General features: G+C 37.0%; 2 protein-coding genes and 1 pseudogene across 3 annotated transcripts; 1 reads left to right on the top strand and 2 right to left on the bottom strand.

The window, feature by feature from the left end:
• The first annotated feature begins 2,583 nt into the window (after positions 1 to 2,583).
• Positions 2,584 to 8,606, top strand: LOC6048471 (NPC intracellular cholesterol transporter 1 homolog 1b). The gene is made up of 7 exons (XM_038261181.1): positions 2,584 to 3,262; positions 3,416 to 4,351; positions 4,411 to 4,628; positions 4,682 to 6,213; positions 6,269 to 6,381; positions 6,436 to 7,001; positions 8,164 to 8,606. The coding sequence occupies exons 1-7, from the start codon at positions 3,232 to 3,234 to the stop codon at positions 8,548 to 8,550; spliced, it is 3,783 nt and encodes a 1,260-aa protein (XP_038117109.1). The 5' UTR covers positions 2,584 to 3,231; the 3' UTR covers positions 8,551 to 8,606.
• On the bottom strand, positions 8,537 to 9,663 carry LOC119769255. 2 transcript variants are annotated; one of them, XM_038261194.1, is made up of 2 exons: positions 9,025 to 9,663; positions 8,537 to 8,777 (listed from the first exon to the last, which is right to left on the bottom strand). In XM_038261194.1, the coding sequence occupies exons 1-2, from the start codon at positions 9,324 to 9,326 to the stop codon at positions 8,609 to 8,611; spliced, it is 471 nt and encodes a 156-aa protein (XP_038117122.1). In that variant the 5' UTR covers positions 9,327 to 9,663; the 3' UTR covers positions 8,537 to 8,608. The 2 variants fall into 2 exon arrangements, with proteins under 2 accessions (XP_038117122.1, XP_038117125.1); XM_038261197.1 differs by lacking the exon at positions 8,537 to 8,777 and adding an exon at positions 8,785 to 8,943.
• A 6,252-nt stretch (positions 9,664 to 15,915) lies between these two features.
• Positions 15,916 to 17,090, bottom strand: LOC6048473 (annotated as a pseudogene).
• Between the last annotated feature and the right edge of the window lie 4,591 nt (positions 17,091 to 21,681).

Here is a 21,681-nt window from a genome sequence, read left to right on the forward strand (position 1 = left end):
AAATTACTTAAATTTCTATAATTTTCTTTATTTTTTTTTTTAATTTCCTGAACTTTAAAAAAAATTAAATTTTTAGAATTTCAAGAATTTCTTGAAATTCTTTAATTTCTTGAATTTTTTGAATTTCTAAAATTTCTAAAATTTCTTGAATTTTATTAAATTTCTTGATTTTTTGTAAATTTCCTGATTTTTTTGAATTTCTTGATTTTTTTTAAATTCTTGATTTTTTGAATTTGTTGAATATCTTCAATTTCTTGAATTTCTTGAATTTCTTGATGTTTTTGAATTTCTTGAATTTCTTGAATTCCTTGATTTTTTTTGAATTTCTTGAATTTCTTGAATTTTTTGAATTTTTTGAATTTCGTAAATTTCTTGATTTCTTCAATTTGTTGAATTTTTGAATTTCTTGAATTTCTTGAATTTCTTGAATTTCTTGAATTTCTTGAATTTCTTGAATTTCTTGAATTTCTTGAATTTCTTGAATTCCTTGATTTTTTTTGAATTTCTTGAATTTCTTGAATTTCTTGAATTCCTTGAATTTCTTAAATTACTTGAATTTCTTGAATTTCTTGAATGTCTTGAATGTCTTGAATTTCTTGAATTTCTTAAATTTCTTAAATTTCTTGATTTTTTTGAATTTCTTGAATTTCTTCAATTTCTTGAATTGCTTCAATTTCTTAAATTTCTTGAATTTCTTGAATTTCTTGATTTCTTGAATTTCTTGAATTTCTTGAATTTCTTGAATTTCTTTAATTTCTTGAATTCTTGGAATTTCTTGAATTTCTTGAATTTCTTCAATTTCTAAAATTTCTTGAATTTCTTAAATTTCTTACATTTCTTGAATTTCTTGAATTTCTTGAATTTCTTGAATTTCTTGAATTTCTTGATATTCTTGAATTTCTTGAATTTCTATAATTTCTTGAATTTTTTGAATTTCATGATTTTCTTAAATTTCTTGAATTTCATGATTTTTTTGAATTTTTTTAAATTTCTTGATTTTCTTAAATTTCTTAAATTTCTTGAATGTCTTGAACTTCTTGAATTTCTTGAATTCCTTCAATTTTTAAATTTCATGATTTTTTTTGAATTTTCAAAATTTATGAATTTCTTAACATTTTTGAATTTTGTAAATTTCTTGATTTTCTTGAATTTGTTGAATTTTTGAATTTCTTGAATTTCTTAAATTTCTTGAATTTCTTGAGTTTCTAAAATTTCTTGAGTTTCTTAAATTTTTTGAAATTCTTAAATTTTTTATATCTCTTAAATTTCTTACAATTCTTGAATTTTTTGAATTTTTTGAATTTCTTGAATTTTTGTGATTTTCTTGAATTTCTTTGATCTTTTGAACTCGTTGCAAATGTCTATTGATCACCTATCCAACGACAGGTCACATGATAAATCCGGATAACGTTTTCATCAAAATATCTGGGATCCGGCCTCTAAAAAGTTAATAAATAACACTTCAGTGCTTATAACTTTTGATAGGGTTGTCAGATCAGCAATCTATTAAACTCATTGGAAAGGTCTTTTCAATACAAGTAGTACCCTTTTTACAATTTTCCGGACTTTTGATAAAGTTGTTTTTTTAGTATTACTTTTGAAGTACTTAACTAAACTTTGTAATTTTCAATAGCGACTTATGGGACCCCAAGACGGATCGAATGAGACCAAAACGGTCCAAATCGGTTCAGCTAGTGCAGAGATAATCCAGTGCAATTTTTTTATCAACATCCCACCACGCACACAGACATTTGCTCAGAATTTGATTCTGAGTCGATATGTATACAATATTGTTGAAACGTCAACATCAGTTTGACTTGTTTGACGGTTGAGTGCTATTTAATTCGAATGCGTTCGAATTAGCGGACATTTACTTGGGAGTTTCAGTGTTAAATTCTAAGAGTTGGGTTTTACTGGAGACAGGGTTTTTAAATCCTCAGTAATATGAGGCGGATTCACGTGACAAATTAGAGTCGGCGCAAGAATTAAAAAAAAAATGTGTTTATGTCACACACATGACCAATATAAAAAAGAACTTTGCAAGAGGATCTTCGAATGGTAGAATCAAAACAAACGTTCTTTGTCAAAAATTTCGATTTCATTGCAATTAGGTTTTACGCCGACTCGGTTTTTAGGTTAGAAATTTGACAGCTTGGCTGCACTGTTTACATTTTTTGCACGTGTGTCTCAGTAAAAATGTGTGTGCGCTCATGACGTCACTCTATAAAACCTAATAGAGATATCCACGCGCGAGAGTGTATTAGTTTGTAACAAAATGTACACGCAGACATAAGCAATCGAGTAGAATGATTCGTCTGTCAAAATCAGCTGTGTCCTTTGTTATATCACGAGCACGTGGTATACAGCTGGTTGTTACAGACGATTGGTCTACTCGATTTGCCTATGTCTGCGTAAAAATAGTGTAAACAAAATCAGCTGCTTGGCATTCAGCCAACCACAATCGATAAAACCAAAACAATACTTTAAATACAAATACTAATACAGAATCGTGGTGTGCGTGAGAGAAACCGTGGAGATCTCTATTGTAGTTCCACCAGACACCTAATGATGGCATGTCAGCAATTTGAGATCAACACAGCTTTTAAAAAGGGTTTTAAACTGAGATTCAGTTGCTATAGCACAATAGGAAGTTCACGAGCAGGTATCTCTCGAAAGTTTTGCAAAATTAGTTATTTAAAAAGTAAAAATCAGCTACAATCCGGACATAATCCTACAGCTTTTTTTTATGATATCCTATCACCGATTTCTTCACATTCGCCAATTTCCTTAATCCATATCACCGCCAATCAACCGATAGCCTAAAATACCAACAACACCAATCATTTCGCTCAGCTGCGAGCCACTTTGCTTCGCAAGATAAGCCCGCTCAGCGAATCATTCGCCAGGTGATTGTTGTCTGATGCATCGTCATCCGCTGGCCAGCTAGAGCAATGCCAGGTGTTCAAACAGCGTCTTGAGTTAACCCACTCATCGCTTTAGTTCTTCCGAGTCGATGGAAACTACTCCAAGTGATCCTACTCCTACAAGAAAGTTGCAAATAAAGTCCAAACGCGTGAGATAACCGCGCGCATCTTATCTTATCACGCGTTGATTGGGCAGTTCGAGGGTTCTACGCAGGTTTACGACCCGCTGGCTACCTGGCCGGTGGTCAGTTTGCTGCCGGCAGCTTAACCGTCTGGACGCAGAAGTGCTCGAACAAGTGATGCAGCAATGAGTGGTGCGAACTGGAAACTTTCGAGTGGTAGGTGGAATTCGGCTTGCGATAATCCATCAAGTGATAAACGTAGTCGAGTCGCGATAAGCTCGAAGTCATTGATGAAATTTGAAACGAAAGACTCCGTTACGCTTGATGGATTGTTGAGATAATACGGGGACTCTCTTTGGTATCTTGCAGCGGTACTGCTTTTGGTGGTGCTACAAGCAGCATGGGGTCAGGATGGCGAACATCACTGCGTGATGTATGGAGTGTGTAACCAAATTGGGATTCATCATCAGAACTGCCCGTCTAATGAAACGGCGAAACCTTTGGATCCGCAGCACAGCCTGTATGAGGAAGCCGTTGCGATCATGAAGAGACGGTGCGGGTTCATGTTTGAAGACGAATCTACGCCACTGTGTTGTGATCCGTTCCAGTTACATCAGCTGGACAGCAACTTCAAGAATGGTGAAGGTCTGTTTGGACGGTGTGAAACCTGCCTGAAGAACATGCTGTTCAGTATCTGCAACTTTGCGTGTAATCCGGAGCAGAGTCGATTTTTGACGGCGCACACCCACGAAAGTGGATACTACGTGGAAAAGGTCGACTACCGGATAGATCGGGATCACGTCCACGGGGTGTACGATTCGTGCAAGGGGATAATTCTTCCCTCGAGCGGAAAGTACGCCATGGACATCGCTTGCGGTGGCTGGGAATCGACCCGCTGTACGGCGGAACGCTGGTTCGAGTACCTGGGCGATGCGGCCAACAACGACTACGTTCCGTTCACGATCGAGTACCACTTTGAGGAGGATCCGGACGCGCGGTACAACCAGGACGTGCTGCACTGCGACCGGGCGTACAACGATTCGAACAGCTGTTCGTGCGTAGACTGTGCCGAGAGCTGTCCAGTGGCGGATCCACCGGAAGCGGCGAAGCCAGGCTTCCTGGTTGGTGATCTGAACGGAGTGACGTTCGTGGTGGCGGTCGTTGTTGGCGGGTTCGGACTGGCAGTGATCCTGGTTTCGTTGTTTATCAAATCTTCCAAGCGGTTGCCGGAGTTCCCAAAGTTCTGCGGCGGCTTCCCGTCGGTCAATGCCGGACTGACCACGTTCTTCACACGCTGGGGAACCTGTAGGTATCCGAATACCTTAAGTCGAGATTATCTACTAATCAAATCCCCTCTCCAACAGATTGCGCCGGCCACCCGGTACTGATCCTAGCCATCAGCTCCTGGGCGATCGCTGGGCTCTGCTACGGGATCATCTTCCTGGAGATCACGACCGACCCGGTCGAGCTGTGGGCTGCCCCGGAAAGCCGGTCCCGCATCGAGAAGGACTACTTTGACACGCGGTTTGCGCCCTTCTTCCGCACGACGCAGATGTTCATCAAGCCGACCAAGCAGGACTACGTGAGTAAATGTATGGATTTCGGTAGGAGATTGCTAATTTTCAAACTCCACAGTTCGTGCACGAAACCCCCACCGGCAACGTCACTTTCGGTCCTGCTTTCGACAAAGACTTCCTGCTGGAGGTGTTTGCCCTGCAGGAACACATCGAGCAGATCGGCCAGACGGAGGGAGCGGGTCTGGAGAAGATCTGCTACGCACCGATGACGGCCGCCGGGAAGGAGACGGAACTGAGCGAGTGTACGGTGCAGTCGGTGTTTGGCTACTTCCAGAACGATTACGACAAGTTCAACGCCAGCTATGAGAATTGGGACGGGTTTGAGATCAACTACCTGAACACGATCAACGACTGCACGAGGAATGCCTACCTACCGGCTTGTTTTGGTCCGTATGGAGGGCCGGTGGAGCCGGGGATCGCGGTTGGAGGCTTCCCGAAGCCGGCCATGGGTGAGAGTCCGGATTACCGGTTGGCAACGGGGGTGATCGTGACGATCTTGATTAACAACAAGGCGGACAAGGAGCGGTTGGGACCAGCAATGGAGTGGGAGAAGAAGTACATTGAGTTTATCGAGCAGTACCGGAATCCGGCGATGGACATTGCGTACTCGGCGGAACGGTCGATCGAGGACGGAATCGACGCGATGTCGGAGGCGGAGCTGTACACGGTGATAATTAGCTACGTGGTGATGTTTGTTTACATTACGATTTCGCTGGGGAAGATCAGCGGGCTGCGGACGTTCTTCAAGGAGTCGAAGATCATATTGGCGGTGGGAGGGATCGTGATCGTGCTGGTGTCTGTGGCTTGCAGTTTGGGATTCTTCGGGTATTTGAGGCTGGCGACAACCATGCTGACGATCGAGGTGATTCCGTTCCTGGTGCTGGCGGTAGGAGTGGATAATATTTTTATGCTGGTGCATGCCTTCCAGCGGGTTGATCGTGTCGAGACTCCGAATACAGCGGAAGCAATCGGATTGGCGTTGGGACAGATCGGACCGTCGATCCTGCTGACTTCCGCCAGTGAGTGTTGCTGCTTTGCCATAGGAGGATTGTCCCCGATGCCGGCTGTGAACACGTTCGCTTGGTACGCTACCGTAGCACTGTTTGTGGACTTTGTCCTGCAGATCACGGCGTTCGTCGCGCTAATGGCGATCGACGAGCGGAGAACGGCAAGCGGCAGGTTGGATCTGTTCTGCTGCATCAAAGCCGACAAGGAGTCGTTCAAAGAGGAGCGAACCGGGATTCTGGAGAAGCTCTTTGGCAGATACTACGCGCCGTTCTTGATGAAGAAGTGCGTTCGCTTGTCGGTGCTGGCGATCTTCATCGTGGTGTCTTCCCTGTCGTTAATGGTGGTTCCCAGCGTTGAGCCGGGCCTGGATCAGGAGCTGTCGATGCCGAAGGAGTCCCACCTGGTGAAGTACTTCCAGTTCATGGCGGACCTCCTCTGGATGGGACCTCCGGTGTACTTTGTGCTGAAACCTGGACTGAACTACACTCACGTCGACGATCAGAACATGGTCTGCGGTGGAGTGCTGTGCAACACGGACTCGGTGCAGACCCAGCTGTACCTGGCGTCGCTGTATCCGGAGATGTGAGTGATCATTCCGTACCTTCTCCGATCTACTAAAATTAAGACTCAATTCTAGAACCCGAATCGCTCGCCCCTCCTCATCCTGGCTGGACGACTACATCGACTGGCTAAGCATTGACGGATGCTGCCGATACAACGCCACTGACGGATCGTTCTGCATGAGTACCAGTAAGTCCGTTTAACCAGAACAAAAGCCCCAACCTCAAACCCCACTTCTTCCAGACACTGCCTGCCCACCATGTCCGAAGGAATTCGACGATACCGGAGTTCGCCCAACCGTGGCACAGTTCGAGCGCTACCTGGAGTTCTTCCTGTCGGACCTGCCGGACGATCGGTGCGCCAAAGCGGGACGAGCAGCCTACCTGACAGCTATGAACTACGTTGCGGACTCGCAGGGTCACGTCAACGTGCACGATTCGTACTTTATGAGCTACCATACGACGGTGGTCAAGTCGCGGGACTTTTACGAAGCGCTCGAGTGGGCGCGGAAGATCACCGACGACATTCAGGCGATGCTGGACCAGCAGGCACCGGGCGTGGAGATCTTCCCGTACAGTGTGTTCTACGTGTACTACGAGCAGTATCTGACGATTTGGGGCGATACGCTGCTTTCGTTGGGACTTTCGCTGGCGGCTGTGTTTGTGGTGACGTTCCTGGTTACGGGGCTGGACATTGTCTTTTCGGCGATCGTACTGTTGATGGTGTTCTTGATCGTGCTGAACATGGGAGGGTTCATGTGGCTGTGGAACATCACGCTGAATGCGGTTTCATTGGTGAATTTGGTTATGGTAAGTGCTTTATGATCCTAATTATTAATCCTAATTCCTAATCCTAAGTCCTTATTCTAATTCCTAATCCTAATTACTAATCATTATTCCTAATCCTTAATCCTAACCCTAATTCCTAATCCTAATTTTTAATCCTGATTCCTAATCCGAATTCCTCATCCTGATTCCTAATCCTAATTCCTAATCCTAATTCCTAATCCTAATTCCTAATCCTAATTCCTAATCCTAATTCCTAATCATAATTCCTAATCGTAATTCCTAATCCTTATTCCTAATCCTAATGCCTAATCCTAATTCCTAATCCTAATTCCTAATCGTAATTCCTAATCCTTCCTAATCGTAATTCCTAATCCTAATTCCTAATCCTAATTCCTAATCGTAATTCCTAATCCTAAGTCCTAATCGTAATTCCTAATCCTAATTCCTAATCGCAATTCCTAATCGTAATTCCTAATCGTAATTCTTAATGGTAATTTCTAATCGTAATTCCTAATCCTAATTCCTAATCTTAATTATTGATCCTAATTCCTAATTCCTAATCCTAATTCCCAATCCTAATTCCTAATCCTAATTCCTAATCCTAATTCCTAATCCTAATTCCTAATCCTAATTCCTAATTCTAATTCCTAATCCTAATTCCTAATCCTAATTTCTAATCCTAATTCCTAATCCTAATTCCTAATCCTAATTCCTAATTCTAATTCCTAATCCTAATTCTAATTCCTAATCCTAATTCCTAATCATAATTCCTTATTCTAATTCCTAATCCTAATTCCTAATCCTAATTCCTAATCCTAATTCCTAATCCTAATTCCTAATACTAATTCCTAATCCTAATTCCTAATCCTAATTCCTAATCCTAATTCTTTATCCTAATTTCTAATCCTAATTTCTAATCCAAATTCCTAATCCTATTTTTTAATCCAAATTCCTAATTCTTTTTCCTAATCCTAATTTCTAATCCTAATTCCTAACCTTAATTCATAATTCTAATAATTCCTAATCCTAATTCCTAATCTTAATTCCTAATCCTAATTCCTAATCCTAATTCCTAATCCTAATTCCTTATTCTAATTCCTAATCCTAATTCCTAATTTTGATCTTAATTTCTAATCTTGAACCAAGCTTTCCATCTAAATTTCACAAACTGACCTTCTTTCAGTGCGTCGGCATCGGCGTCGAGTTCATCTCGCACATCGTGCGCTCCTTCAAGAACGAGTCCGGCACGAACGTGCAACGATCGGCGCTGGCCCTCACCAAAACCGGCAGCAGCGTCTTCTCCGGCATCACGCTGACCAAGTTTGCCGGCATCATAGTACTAGCGTTCGCCAACTCGCAGATCTTCCAGATCTTCTACTTCCGCATGTACCTCGGCATCGTGCTGATTGGGGCCGCCCACGGGTTGATCCTGCTGCCGGTGTTCCTGAGCTATGTCGGGCCGAGGTCGGTCAAGAGGGTGGCGGCGGAGGTGAAGACTTCTAATGGTACAGAATTTGTTCAACAGGAAGTTTCGGCACCAAATGAAGACACTCTGCTAGGCAGCTCGTAACATGTTTCAACAGTTAATTTATTGTGCTAAAAATAAAACAAAAATACTCAAAACGATTTCAACTGGGTAGTTTGAACGGGATTCCGGTGAACCGAGGTCGCTGGGTGATCTTGTCCGCGTTGATCTTCTCGCCGATCAGGGTGATTTCTTGGCGCTTCTTAGGGTGGTACAACAGGTGGGCGTCCTCCGTTACCAGTGGGTCTACCGCGCCGGAGTGCCATCCGTAACTGGCGGGGTGGAAAAAATAATTTAAAGGGCGTTTGACGAATGCTATTAACTTTTTCTTGGCCTGATGGGAAAAATATAACTTAACTCAAAAATGACAAACTCATCGTCACAGTGTCCTGATGCAAACAATGATCGAGCTGTCAAAATCCCTGCGAAATATGTCGGCTGAAATATCGAGCGGTCAAGAGATAGCAAATCTGCTGCAAACAAACTCGCAACTCTCCATTGTTGTCTCAAGAAACTCACCACTGATTCTCCGTCCGAGGTTCCTGGTACTTTTCCCGCGGTCCCTCCGTGATGTTCTTCTCCAGCAGCTCCACGTACTTGTGCACGTTGGCCAGCTTGCGCTGGGCCTCCTCCGAGGTCGAGTCGTACTTGGACCAGAACTTGATCGCTATCGGCACCCGACGCACATCCGGCATAAAGCTGTCCGTCACGCGGATGTGCGCATTCGCCCGGTTGATGATCTCCTTCTCGAACGCGTACGATACGATGGCCGGCGGTTTGGGCACTTCCTCTTCAGGCGCGGACGAGGCAATCTCCTTCATTGTCACCAAGGTCGCTGGTTCCGAACAGTTTTGGAAAATGAAAAGGGTTGCTTCGATAATCACGTAGATTTGGATATTGTTGTTTTCTTTTCTAGTTTAGGAAAGAGAGCACCTTATCGAAGCAAGCCGAACGAAGCGACTGAAAAACGTGATTGGCTTGGGATTGCCTAACTCGATGGCGCGCACCCGGTTTCAATCCGAACCTCTGCCTCCACCGGCCCACCACCCAACATCATCATCATCATTATTGCCCTGGGCCCGGAACGAGGCACGGTATAATAGGATAGGCGTTGACAGAGACAACTAGAGTAAAAATATGTAAATTTAACATGCTTTTCAAAAAACACAAAAAAAAACAAAAACGAGAAAAAAATGACAAAAATGACAAAAATGACAAAAATGACAAAAATGACAAAAATGACAAAAATGACAAAAATGACAAAAATGACAAAAATGACAAAAATGACAAAAATGACAAAAATGACAAAAATGACAAAAATGACAAAAATGACAAAAATGACAAAAATGACAAAAATGACAAAAATGACAAAAATGACAAAAATGACAAAAATGACAAAAATGACAAAAATGACAAAAATGACAAAAATGACAAAATGACAAAAATGAAAAAATGACAAAAATGACAAAAATGACAAAATGACAAAAATGACAAAAATGACAAAAATGACAAAAATGACAAAAATGACAAAAATGACAAAAATGACAAAAATGACAAAAATGACAAAATGACAAAATGACAAAAATGACAAAAATGACAAAAATGACAAAAATGACAAAATGACAAAAATGACAAAAATGACAAAATGACAAAAATGACAAAAATGACAAAAATGACAAAAATGACAAAAATGACAAAATGACAAAAATGACAAAATGACAAAATGACAAAAATGACAAAAATGACAAAATGACAAAAATGACAAAAATGACAAAAATGACAAAAATGACAAAATGACAAAATGACAAAAATGACAAAAATGACAAAATGACAAAAATGACAAAAATGACAAAAATGACAAAAATGACAAAAATGACAAAAATGACAAAAATGACAAAAATGACAAAAATGACAAAAATGACAAAAATGACAAAAATGACAAAAATGACAAAATGACAAAAATGACAAAATGACAAAATGACAAAAATGACAAAATGACAAAAATGACAAAATGATGACAAAAATGACAAAAATGACAAAAATGGCAAAACAAAAATGACAAAACAAAAATGACAAAACAAAAATGACAAAAATGACAAAAATGACAAAAATGACAAAAATGACAAAAATGACAAAAATGACAAAAATGACAAAAATGACAAAAATGACAAAAATGACAAAAATGACAAAAATGACAAAAATGACAAAAATGACAAAAATGACAAAAATGACAAAAATGACAAAATGACAAAATGACAAAATGACAAAAATGACAAAATGACAAAAATGACAAAATGACAAAAATGACAAAAATGACAAAATGACAAACAAAAATGACAAAAATGACAAAAATGACAAAAATGACAAAAATGACAAAAATGACAACAAATGACAAAAATGACAAAAATGACAAAAATGACAAAAATGACAAAAATGACAAAAATGACAAAAATGACAAAAATGACAAAAATGACAAAAATGACAAAAATGACAAAAATGACAAAAATGACAAAAATGACAAAAATGACAAAATGACAAAAATGACAAAAATGACAAAAATGACAAAAATGACAAAAATGACAAAAATGACAAAAATGACAAAAATGACAAAAATGACAAAAATGACAAAATGACAAAATGACAAAAATGACAAAAATGACAAAAATGACAAAAATGACAAAAATGACAAAATGACAAAAATGACAAAAATGACAAAAATGACAAAAATGACAAAAATGACAAAAATGACAAAAATGACAAAAATGACAAAATGACAAAATGATGACAAAAATGACAAAAATGACAAAAATGACAAAAATGACAAAAATGACAAAAATGACAAAAATGACAAAATGACAAAAATGACAAAATGACAAAATGACAAAAATGACAAAATGACAAAAATGACAAAAATGACAAAATGACAAAAATGACAAAAATGACAAAAATGACAAAATGACAAAAATGACAAAAATGACAAAAATGACAAAAATGACAAAATGACAAAAATGACAAAATGACAAAAATGACAAAAATGACAAAAATGACAAAAATGACAAAAATGACAAAATGACAAAATGACAAAATGACAAAAATGACAAAAATGACAAAAATGACAAAAATGACAAAAATGACAAAAATGACAAAAATGACAAAAATGACAAAAATGACAAAAATGACAAAATGACAAAAATGACAAAATGACAAAAATGACAAAAATGACAAAATGACAAAATGACAAAAATGACAAAAATGACAAAAATGACAAAAATGACAAAAATGACAAAAATGACAAAAATGACAAAAATGACAAAAATGACAAAAATGACAAAAATGACAAAATGACAAAAATGACAAAAATGACAAAAATGACAAAAATGACAAAAATGACAAAAATGACAAAAATGACAAAAATGACAAAAATGACAAAAATGACAAAAATGACAAAAATGACAAAAATGACAAAAATGACAAAATGACAAAAATGACAAAATGACAAAATGACAAAAATGACAAAAATGACAAAAATGACAAAAATGACAAAAATGACAAAAATGACAAAAATGACAAAATGACAAAAATGACAAAATGACAAAAATGACAAAATGACAAAAATGACAAAAATGACAAAAATGACAAAAATGACAAAAATGACAAAAATGACAAAAATGACAAAAATGACAAAAATGACAAAAATGACAAAAATGACAAAAATGACAAAAATGACAAAAATGACAAAAATGACAAAATGACAAAAATGACAAAAATGACAAAAATGACAAAAATGACAAAAATGACAAAAATGACAAAAATGACAAAAATGACAAAAATGACAAAAATGACAAAAATGACAAAAATGACAAAAATGACAAAAATGACAAAAATGACAAAAATGACAAAAATGACAAAAATGACAAAAATGACAAAAATGACAAAAATGACAAAAATGACAAAAATGACAAAAATGACAAAAATGACAAAAATGACAAAAATGACAAAATGACAAAATGACAAAATGACAAAAATGACAAAAATGACAAAAATGACAAAAATGACAAAAATGACAAAAATGGCAAAACAAAAATGACAAAACAAAAATGACAAAACAAAAATGACAAAAATGACAAAAATGACAAAAATGACAAAAATGACAAAAATGACAAAAATGACAAAAATAACAAAAATTACATATTTTACAAATTTTACAAATTTTACAAATTTTACAAATTTTACAAATTTTACAAATTTTACAAATTTTACAAATTTTACAAATTTTACAAATTTTACAAATTTTACAAATTTTACAAATTTTACAATTTTTACAAATTTTACAAATTTTAGAAATTTTAGAAATTTTACAAATTTTACAAATTTTACAAATTTTACAAATTTTACAAATTTTACAAATTTTACAAATTTTACAAATTTTACAAATTTTACAAATTTTACAAATTTTACAAATTTTACAAATTTTACAAATTTTACAAATTTTACAAATTTTACAAATTTTACAAATTTTACAAATTTTACAAATCTTACAAATTCTACAAATTTTACAAATTTTACAAATTTTACAAATTTTACAAATTTTACAAATTTTACAAATTTTACAAATTTTAGCAAATTTTACAAATTTTAGCAAATTTTACAAATTTTAGCAAATTTTACAAATTTCAGCAAATTTTATCAAATTTCAGCAAATTTTTGCAAATTTTAGCATATTAGCAAATTTTAGCAAATTTTAGCAAATTTTAGCAAATTTTAGCAAATTTTAGCAAATTTTAGCATATTTTAGCAAATTTTACAAATTTTACGTTTAGGGATAGCACAAATTTTACAAATTTTAGCAACTTAAACATATTTTACCAAATTTAAAGAAAATGATCTTATTTAACAAATTTTAGCTAATTTAGAAAAATTGACAAATTTTAGCAAATTTAACAAATTTTAGCAAATTTAACAAATTTAGCAAAAATTAGCAAATTTTAGCAACTTTAACAAATTCTTAGAAAATTTAAAAAAGTTAAGCAAATTTAACAAATTTTAGGAAATTTTATAAATTTTAGCTTATTTATCAAATATTAGCTAACAAATATCGGCAAATTTAACAAACTTCAGCAAATTTGACAAATTTTAGCAAATTTAACAAATTTTTAGCAAATTTAACACAGTTTTTTTTTCTTATCAGACAAATTTTAGCAAATTTAACAAATTTAACAAATTTAAGCAAATTTAACAAATTTCTGCAAGTTTAACAAACTTCAGCAAATTTAACAAATTTTAGCGAATTTAACAAATTTTAGCAAGTTTAACAGAGTTTAGCAAATTAAACAAGTTTTGGATAAATTAACAAATTTCAGTAAATTTAACAAATTTTAGCTAAATAAACAAGTTTTAGCAAAATTAACAAATTTTAACAAATTTATCAAATTTTAGCAAATTTTAAGCAAATTTAACAAAGTTTAGCAAATTTTAAAATTTTTAGCAAATTTAACAAATTTTAGCAAATTCAACAAATTTTAGCAAATTTAAAAAAACTTTAGCTAGTTTTACAAATTTTAGCTAATTTTACAAATTTTAGCAAATTTAACAAATTTTAGCAAATTAAAACACATTTTAGCGAATTTAAAGAAATTTTAGCAAATTTAACTAATTTCATCAAATGTAACAAATTTAGGAAAATTGAAATTATTTGCAAATTCAACAAATTTTAGCAAATTTAGGAAAATTGACAAAATTTTCAATTGTTGTGCTTTCTGTCCCTGTTTTATATCTCTTACTTATTACAACAATAGTTTATTTTTCGGGAATTAATAAAAGCAGGAACAATTTTTTTGTATTAATATTTGTCGAATCCAGTGCCAACTGCATTTTCCACCAATCTGTGCTTTCCATTCCGCGGAAAACTATCCGAATGACTCCTAAAAACGCGCGCAAACTGCTGCAGCAAGAATAATCCAAATCAGGCCAATAAATTGCGAAATAATTTATATAGGTAGGAAGGGGAGGGACTCACCCCAAAAGGGAAAGAGCGTTTCGGTGTCCTTCGCCGGGCCAAGCAAAACTAGGTGAAAGTGAAGCGCGCGTTCTACAGGTCAGGAAACTGCAAAAGCTCACGATGACAATGACTGGGGGGAAGGGTGGCGTGTTTTCCCTTTTTTTTTAATTTTCATAACTTCCAACAAAACGATAAAACTGCGCGGAATTCTTCGTTCAAAGTTTTTGTGCTCGCGCCCTGAACACTGTGCCAAGAAAAGCACGGAGGAAGCTCAAGGTTGAGAATTGGATTTGTCATTTGAGATCGGTATCCAACTTTTTACGAGTTGAGTTTTCTTGGGAAACTCATCATTTTTGAATCCAAGAAAAAGCTGGATGTTTCCCTTTAAAGGGATCGTTCAAAAATGACGTAACGTACTTCTTCATTTTTTGAAATTCTACAACCATAAGAAATAAATACCTTTTTTATGGACGGCCCCCTTTTCCTATTTGGCGCTCGGGGAAAAATTGGCCAGGCCATAGCCCTTCGGGCCAAAGTTCGTTTATTTTTCGGCTTTCGGGTGAGGAATTATGCCACGCTTATCAAATTTTCGGGGCCTAGCGTGACTTGCCCAATAAACGGAACCTCTTTGATTGGCAACGCAACAGACAACGGGATGAAGAATGCGCCGCGATTCGGAAAATGTTTGCTCGGGGGTGTTATTTGCGATTTGTTAGCGTTCGGGGTTGAAAGGTTTTGCAACATTATGCTTTCATTCAAAGCATAACAATGTTCTAAGCGATTTTTTTTGAACTTGTGAAGAATTCTAAAATCGAACTAAACATTATTTTGATAAAGTTTTTATTTAAGTACAATGTAAACGTCTATAATAATTGTTTTGAATTATTCTATTGAAAAAAAAAATAAATCAAAAAAACTGTTCCACGCTGTTGTGCTACTTTGTCAATCGTCGCTTTTTGACGTTCCGAGAAAAACGCGTTTTAATGTTTGACCTTTAATAAACAATAAATAGAGCACGCAATGTAAACAATAACAAAAATGTTTTGTTTGGTTGACCAGTCTGTGCATTGTCCCGAAGTTTGGTTGAATTTGGTTGCCGGAGTCGCGAGTTATAATCAAAAATGTTTATGGTAGTGGGGCATGTACGTGTGTCAAACGCGTTCTGAACTGAAATCCCTTTGGTCGGTTGTCGCACTTACTTCAATTTTCAGGGTGTGTCAAGATAACACAATAAGACTGAAACTTCTTTCATATGAAAAGTAACAACAATGCACGGAGATTTTTTGGTTTTGTTGAATAACTCAGGATTGAAAATGAATTTTGGGGAACTGAGGCAATATGAGCAACTCGATTTGGCTCAAATTGCACGTTTTAGATTCTTGCACTAAGAGAGAGAATAACAAAATTATAAGTTTAGCTCATCGCTGCAGCGCAGACTGTAAAATTTTCTTTTATTTCGTTGTAAAAACCCGTATTTTCCTTAAAAAGAAGCCATTCCTTTTCCACATCTCACGCATCCTGCCGCAGCTGCTCCTCGATCCAGTCGACAAAGTACGCCACTCCGGTGAACACCGTCGGCCTGTTGGGCTGCCCACACGGGAGCGAACCCCAGGACACGACTCCGACCTGGACGGCGGCATCGTCCAGCTGCTTGACCAGCGGACCACCGGAATCTCCGGAGCAAGCCGACCGGGATCCGTCCGTGGGACCGGCACAGACGTTGCTCTCCTCCAGCGCGGTCGTAAAGTCCCACAGCTGGTGGCAGGTGTTGAAGTCTACCAACGGGAGGACCACTTTCTGAAAAGATAATCAAAATTGATATTTGTTGGAATGTCAACGAACGACCACCCACCCTCAGCTTGTCGGGATATTCCGGGTACAAGGAGGTCGACATGGATCCCCACCCGGTCAGCGTAACGTCTCCCTGGAACTGCACCAGCTGCTTCGGCAGCTGAACCGGCTGCACCGCCTCGTTCAGCTCAAACGGCCGCTCCACGCGGATCACGCCGATATCGTTCGGACCGACCCCACCCCCGTACCCGGGATGAACCACGAACGCGGCCACCCGGCGTCTCTGCTCCGGACCTTCCTGGGCTTCCACGTTGTGTTCGGCGGCAACCAGTTCGGGAATCCTTCTACCGAGTACTCCACATCACAGTGGCCAGCAGTCAGCGCGAAGTCCGCCGTCAGCAGGAAGCGCCACAAAGTGCACGCAAACTGTGTCCGGGTGGTCAAAGTTCCACTGGAGGGACAGCTGGTACGGGAACTCGTGCGGTGCGGCCTCGTCTCCTCCGATGATTCGCGGAGCTGTGGGACGACGGGTTGAGGTTAGGTCCGGCACGTGGTGCGCTTACACGTACTTACCGGATCGAGAAGAAGCGAGTGCCAGGAATGCCACTACGAGGAACGCTACCGCTAGTTTCGATGCCATGTTGCTCTATTGATCGAGTTGTGGGTTTGAAGAGGAGGGGTACTGCTTTTATAGTAGAGTTGGACACTTATTGTTATCTTTCCGTAAGACACCTCACGCGTCAAGCATTTGAAGATTTAGAGAAACACTTTCAGTTGCTAAAGTTGGGAAGACCACTTAAAATCTGATACTTCAACTAAGTAATAGCCATTGAGATGGGTGAGATCACAGAATAGATCCATTATCTCACTGGCAAAAACGTCGATAGCAAAATCGCATGCACATCACGTTTGTGAGTAAAGTTACTCAATATTACAAACTGCATGTCCAGTTTTTCTAAACCAAAATAAAAAAGAAGTTGCAACCGATAGGATTCAAACCCAGCTTTTACAGAGAGGAGTGACGCCTTAGCCCGCTCGGCTATCGGATTGATGTGGAACGGTATGGATAAAAATCTGTATCAGTTTGAGATTTCGACCCCATTCTAAAAGGCTAGGGTGGTCCAAATCCTGGCTTCCCCCTGAAAGCAAAGATTGGCCCATCACTAGGCAAAATTCCGAATTTGAGCACATTCTGACCACGGGAACTCCTCCTTCAAATCGCTTGAAGTTTGTATGGGAAAAATTAGCTGTCATTATTTTACTATGCATACTCTGAAATTTGCTGGGACCGTGGAGTAGGGGAAAGCGTGATTGCCTCTCACCCAGTCGGCCTGGGTTCGATCCCAAATTTTGAGACGAGATTTGTCTGATCACGCCTTCCGTCGAACGGGAAGTAGTTTTTCTGCGCTGCGATGCAATCTGAGAAAAAAAGTCAGATCAAATCAGCACCTTTTTTGATCTTTCTGGGGTCCGAAACAACTTCCCAAAATTTGGGAGCAATTGAATTCAGTATGGGTTGGGCTGGTGATTTTTCGCGATTTCACGAAAGCCGCGAAATCTGTGAGAAAAACGGCTAAGGGTGAAATCTGGTCAACACCGTGAAGGTGAGATGCAACGAAATTCGAAAAATCACTTGAAAAATTGCTTCTCAAAGTTTAAAAGTTTGATTTTTGAATTGAAACATGGTTAATTTAGATCTAATTTTTGAAGATATTGATCATAAGATATCTCTACTGCCGTTTTACGGCGATATGATGTATACGCCATTGAGGTGATTTTTCTGTAGACACGATTTGCTGTTTTTGTTCATATTTTCAATTTTAAATGACTAATTTAAGGTCTGCTCTGTAGAAACTGTTAAAAAGTACAATAAAAATGTGGCCCCTACAAAATTTCTTGTTTTTTCCTATTCTCTACGATTTTAAACCACAAACATTATTTGGCCGTAAAAATAGCAATAAAAAATCACTACTTTTCCTTCCCAGTGATGTATGTATACATTGCTCGATCAAAGCTGGCTATATTTTTTGTCCCAGCTATTTTGACAGCTGAGCGGATCCCTTAATGAATTGTCCACGTGGATACTATAAAGGGTAGGGGGCCGGGGAGGGTATTAGGGAGCGTTCTTTAATTTCGTAACTCAGCTGGCGGGGTGGGGGTTGGAGGCCGTGTTACGCTCCATACATTTTTTTTGAAATTTGTATGGAAATTTTGGGGAAGGGGTCTAAAAATCCGATTTTTTGTGTTACGTAATTAAAGAACGCTCTTTTAGTGATTGTCTACGCTACATAAACACATTTTTTGCATGAACAATTGTTCGTGGGTGGGTCTAGAATTTTCAAAAAAGTGTCTACGTGGATGTGGATAAGGTGTCATCCATTAAGCCCAACAATTCAACTTTCAAACAGTATTGAATTTGACTTCTATCAATTCTCAATGTAATACATACATTATGGTGAGTAAAATTGGCGTATACATCATTGTTTGTTTGCTTAATAAAATGGGCCCCAGAGCAGTTATTTGAAAAATTCTTTCGTCAGGAGGTAGCTTTTAAGATTGTTTATCAGACTGTACAATTAAATTGAAAATGTCCAAAATGGCGTATACATCATATCGCCGTAAAACGGCAGTCTATCGAAATGCTGATTTTCACATGTTACAGCAAAATGACCTTTAATTGTAACATGCCATAGATAACACAATGTGAAATTTAATAAAAGAAAACACAAAACAGTTTGAGCTATTTAATTTTCAAATCTTTGTTAAATTTAGTAAATTGACGATTAACAAGTTAAATTGTAAACAGTGAGTGAAAAATCAATACTATTTGAATATTTGAGGTAGAAATTACGTTTTTTATTCATGTTGATAAAAATAAAATTTTTAAGTTTTTTTAAATGTTTTATTTTTTTTATTATTATCAATACTAAATGCTGCAAAAAACTGTTATGAATGGAGCTTTGCTCAAACTTATTTGAAATAATCAAATATTATAATACTTCTTTTAAAATTTTCAAGATGCTTCTCTGTGATCAAAAAGAAGGCATTTTGCCTCATTGGTTTGCCCAGTGCAGCTATCAAAAGTGGTTTGTAAATATTTTAAAATCTATTTTCTGGGAAGAATTTTACTGATCACTTTTGTGTCTTCGACAAAGTTGTAAGTATTGGTTAGAGATATAGTGCTGAAAATCTTTTGTGATTAAAGTTTGTTTTTTTTTTTCATATGTTTTGTGGGATTGAACAAGACATCTTTTGAGTCACGAAGAAGTACAGACAAAGAATGTGCCATCGAGTTATGATTTTTTGAATGAATATTGATATTATATGTTTGATTTCAACTATACAATTTCTGTTTTTTCAATTCTTGAAAATAGTCCAAGAGTGTTCAGTTCTGATAATATTTTTTTCGAAAGGTTTAGAAAATTTACTATAAATTTTTTAAAGAAATATTGGATATTTGTCTTTATGTTCCTGAGAGTGTGATAAAAAAAAACTATAAATTTGATTTATTTGATAAAAAAAAAACTAAAATTTTGAATTAAATTTGAATACTTCAAAAACAACAACTTTATCAGTTGAAAAACTGTTTTTTGTCTTGAAATTTTACTAAGGCTATAACTCAAAAATATCGCAAGCAGTAAAAAAATCATTCCTACTCTACCATCATTACATTTTGCCTATCTAATTTTTTCATGTTTTCAGTCACTTTTTCAAATTTTTGCTTGTTTTTCACATTATCTGCTATATGCGTAGAGGCATAGTCTGGGACACTAGAAAAATTACTACACACATCTTTTTACTTAAAATATAGTAAATGTTAGTAAAAAACACCCCTAATAAAAAATATTTTTAAAAACATTGGCGAAATTACATAAAAAATGTAAAACTTGCAACCCAAAATTTTTCTAAAATTTTAAGAGCTTTTCTTTAAAATGCTTTTTAAAACTCGAAAATTGGTTGGAACATTTTTTTTGCGATTTTTTAAAATCGAAGCCCGTCTTAAGGCGGGTTTGGGTTGTAGAGGGTTAATTAATAATCAAGCATCAAGCATTTTTTTAAATATATGTCGTATTTACTTTAAATTTTGAAATAATTTAAAATTATACCCTTTCTAATCAAATCTTCGCCACATGGAGTGTTTGATGATCGATTAAAGCTCCAAAAATACTATTTAGGCCATAAACTTACCAGCAACAGCACCGCCTTGTGTAAGCATGCAAATTTATGCCATTTACTGGCCATAAAGATCAAATCCATCGCACTTTTGATCATTATTTCTTTTTTGCGAGGCCATTTCTCATCATTTTGTTTGCACACACATTCACAAGCAAGATGAGAGCTTAACTGCTTTACGAATGTCACCATCAATATCTTTTCACTTGCGCCAACGTTTTCAAAGCGCTTAAGATATAAAATTGCTTCCAACTACCGGCAAGATGTTCTTTTGGACATTAGTTAGTCAATCACATGAAAAATAATCCCAAAACATGTAACTAATTTGCAAGCGCTATATAAAAACAATCGCGCCGAGTCACTTGACGTTTATACCTATTCAAATGGAAGGCTAGAGAAAACCGAGCGAGAGGCGAAGGCAAATAAAGAACAAAGGGTGGTCACCAACACCACCACCAGCGCAGCCAGTGATGCCAGGAAACTTTTTTAATAAATGCTACGTCTTGTGAGTATTCGCTTAACATTTCGCCACAAATGGCAGCACAGGGCAGACACAAAAGAGCGCTGGAAGAAAAGTAGGCGGTCAGATTAGAATGCACTTGGGAAATATTTATTCTACATATTGATCCTTGCACTGTAACTTGGATTTGGCCCGCACTTTTCTCTCGCACTTTTGACAACAAAATTTCCAAAAACTAGGCAACCAGCAGTTGTTTATTTACATTTCCAGTCGCAGTTTCCACCAAACTGGTCATTCGCACTTTAAAATTGCGATTGACAGGTGAGCAACATCGGCTCGCTTTGATCATTTTTTGAGGAAATTAAAATTTCTCAAGCCAGTTTGACAAGTCGCAATAGTGCGATCGATAGCAATAATTTAGTGCGAAGTCCAAGTTAGTGAGAATTGCGCAATAATTGCTTGGAAAAGTCAAATTAAACAGAAATGTTCACTAAAAGATGCTCTACTGGTTGGTGTACTTGATTTTAGTAAATTTCAAGGAAAACTGCAGATTATCCAGCATTATTCAAACACGATCGCTTATTAGGCTTAAAATAAGTATATTTCCCCTATGTCGACACAGAAATACACATTAAAATTCAATAACCAAATTATTTTTCCCGATTTCCCTGAAAACACAACCAAGCTTTCGTTGTCAACTGCTATCCCCGGAAAGTTCATGGAAAGCAACCTCTCATAACAAAATACTTCGTCA

This window comes from Culex quinquefasciatus, chromosome 1 (assembly GCF_015732765.1).
Source record: "Culex quinquefasciatus strain JHB chromosome 1, VPISU_Cqui_1.0_pri_paternal, whole genome shotgun sequence".
NCBI classification, from domain to species: Eukaryota; Metazoa; Arthropoda; class Insecta; order Diptera; family Culicidae; genus Culex; species Culex quinquefasciatus.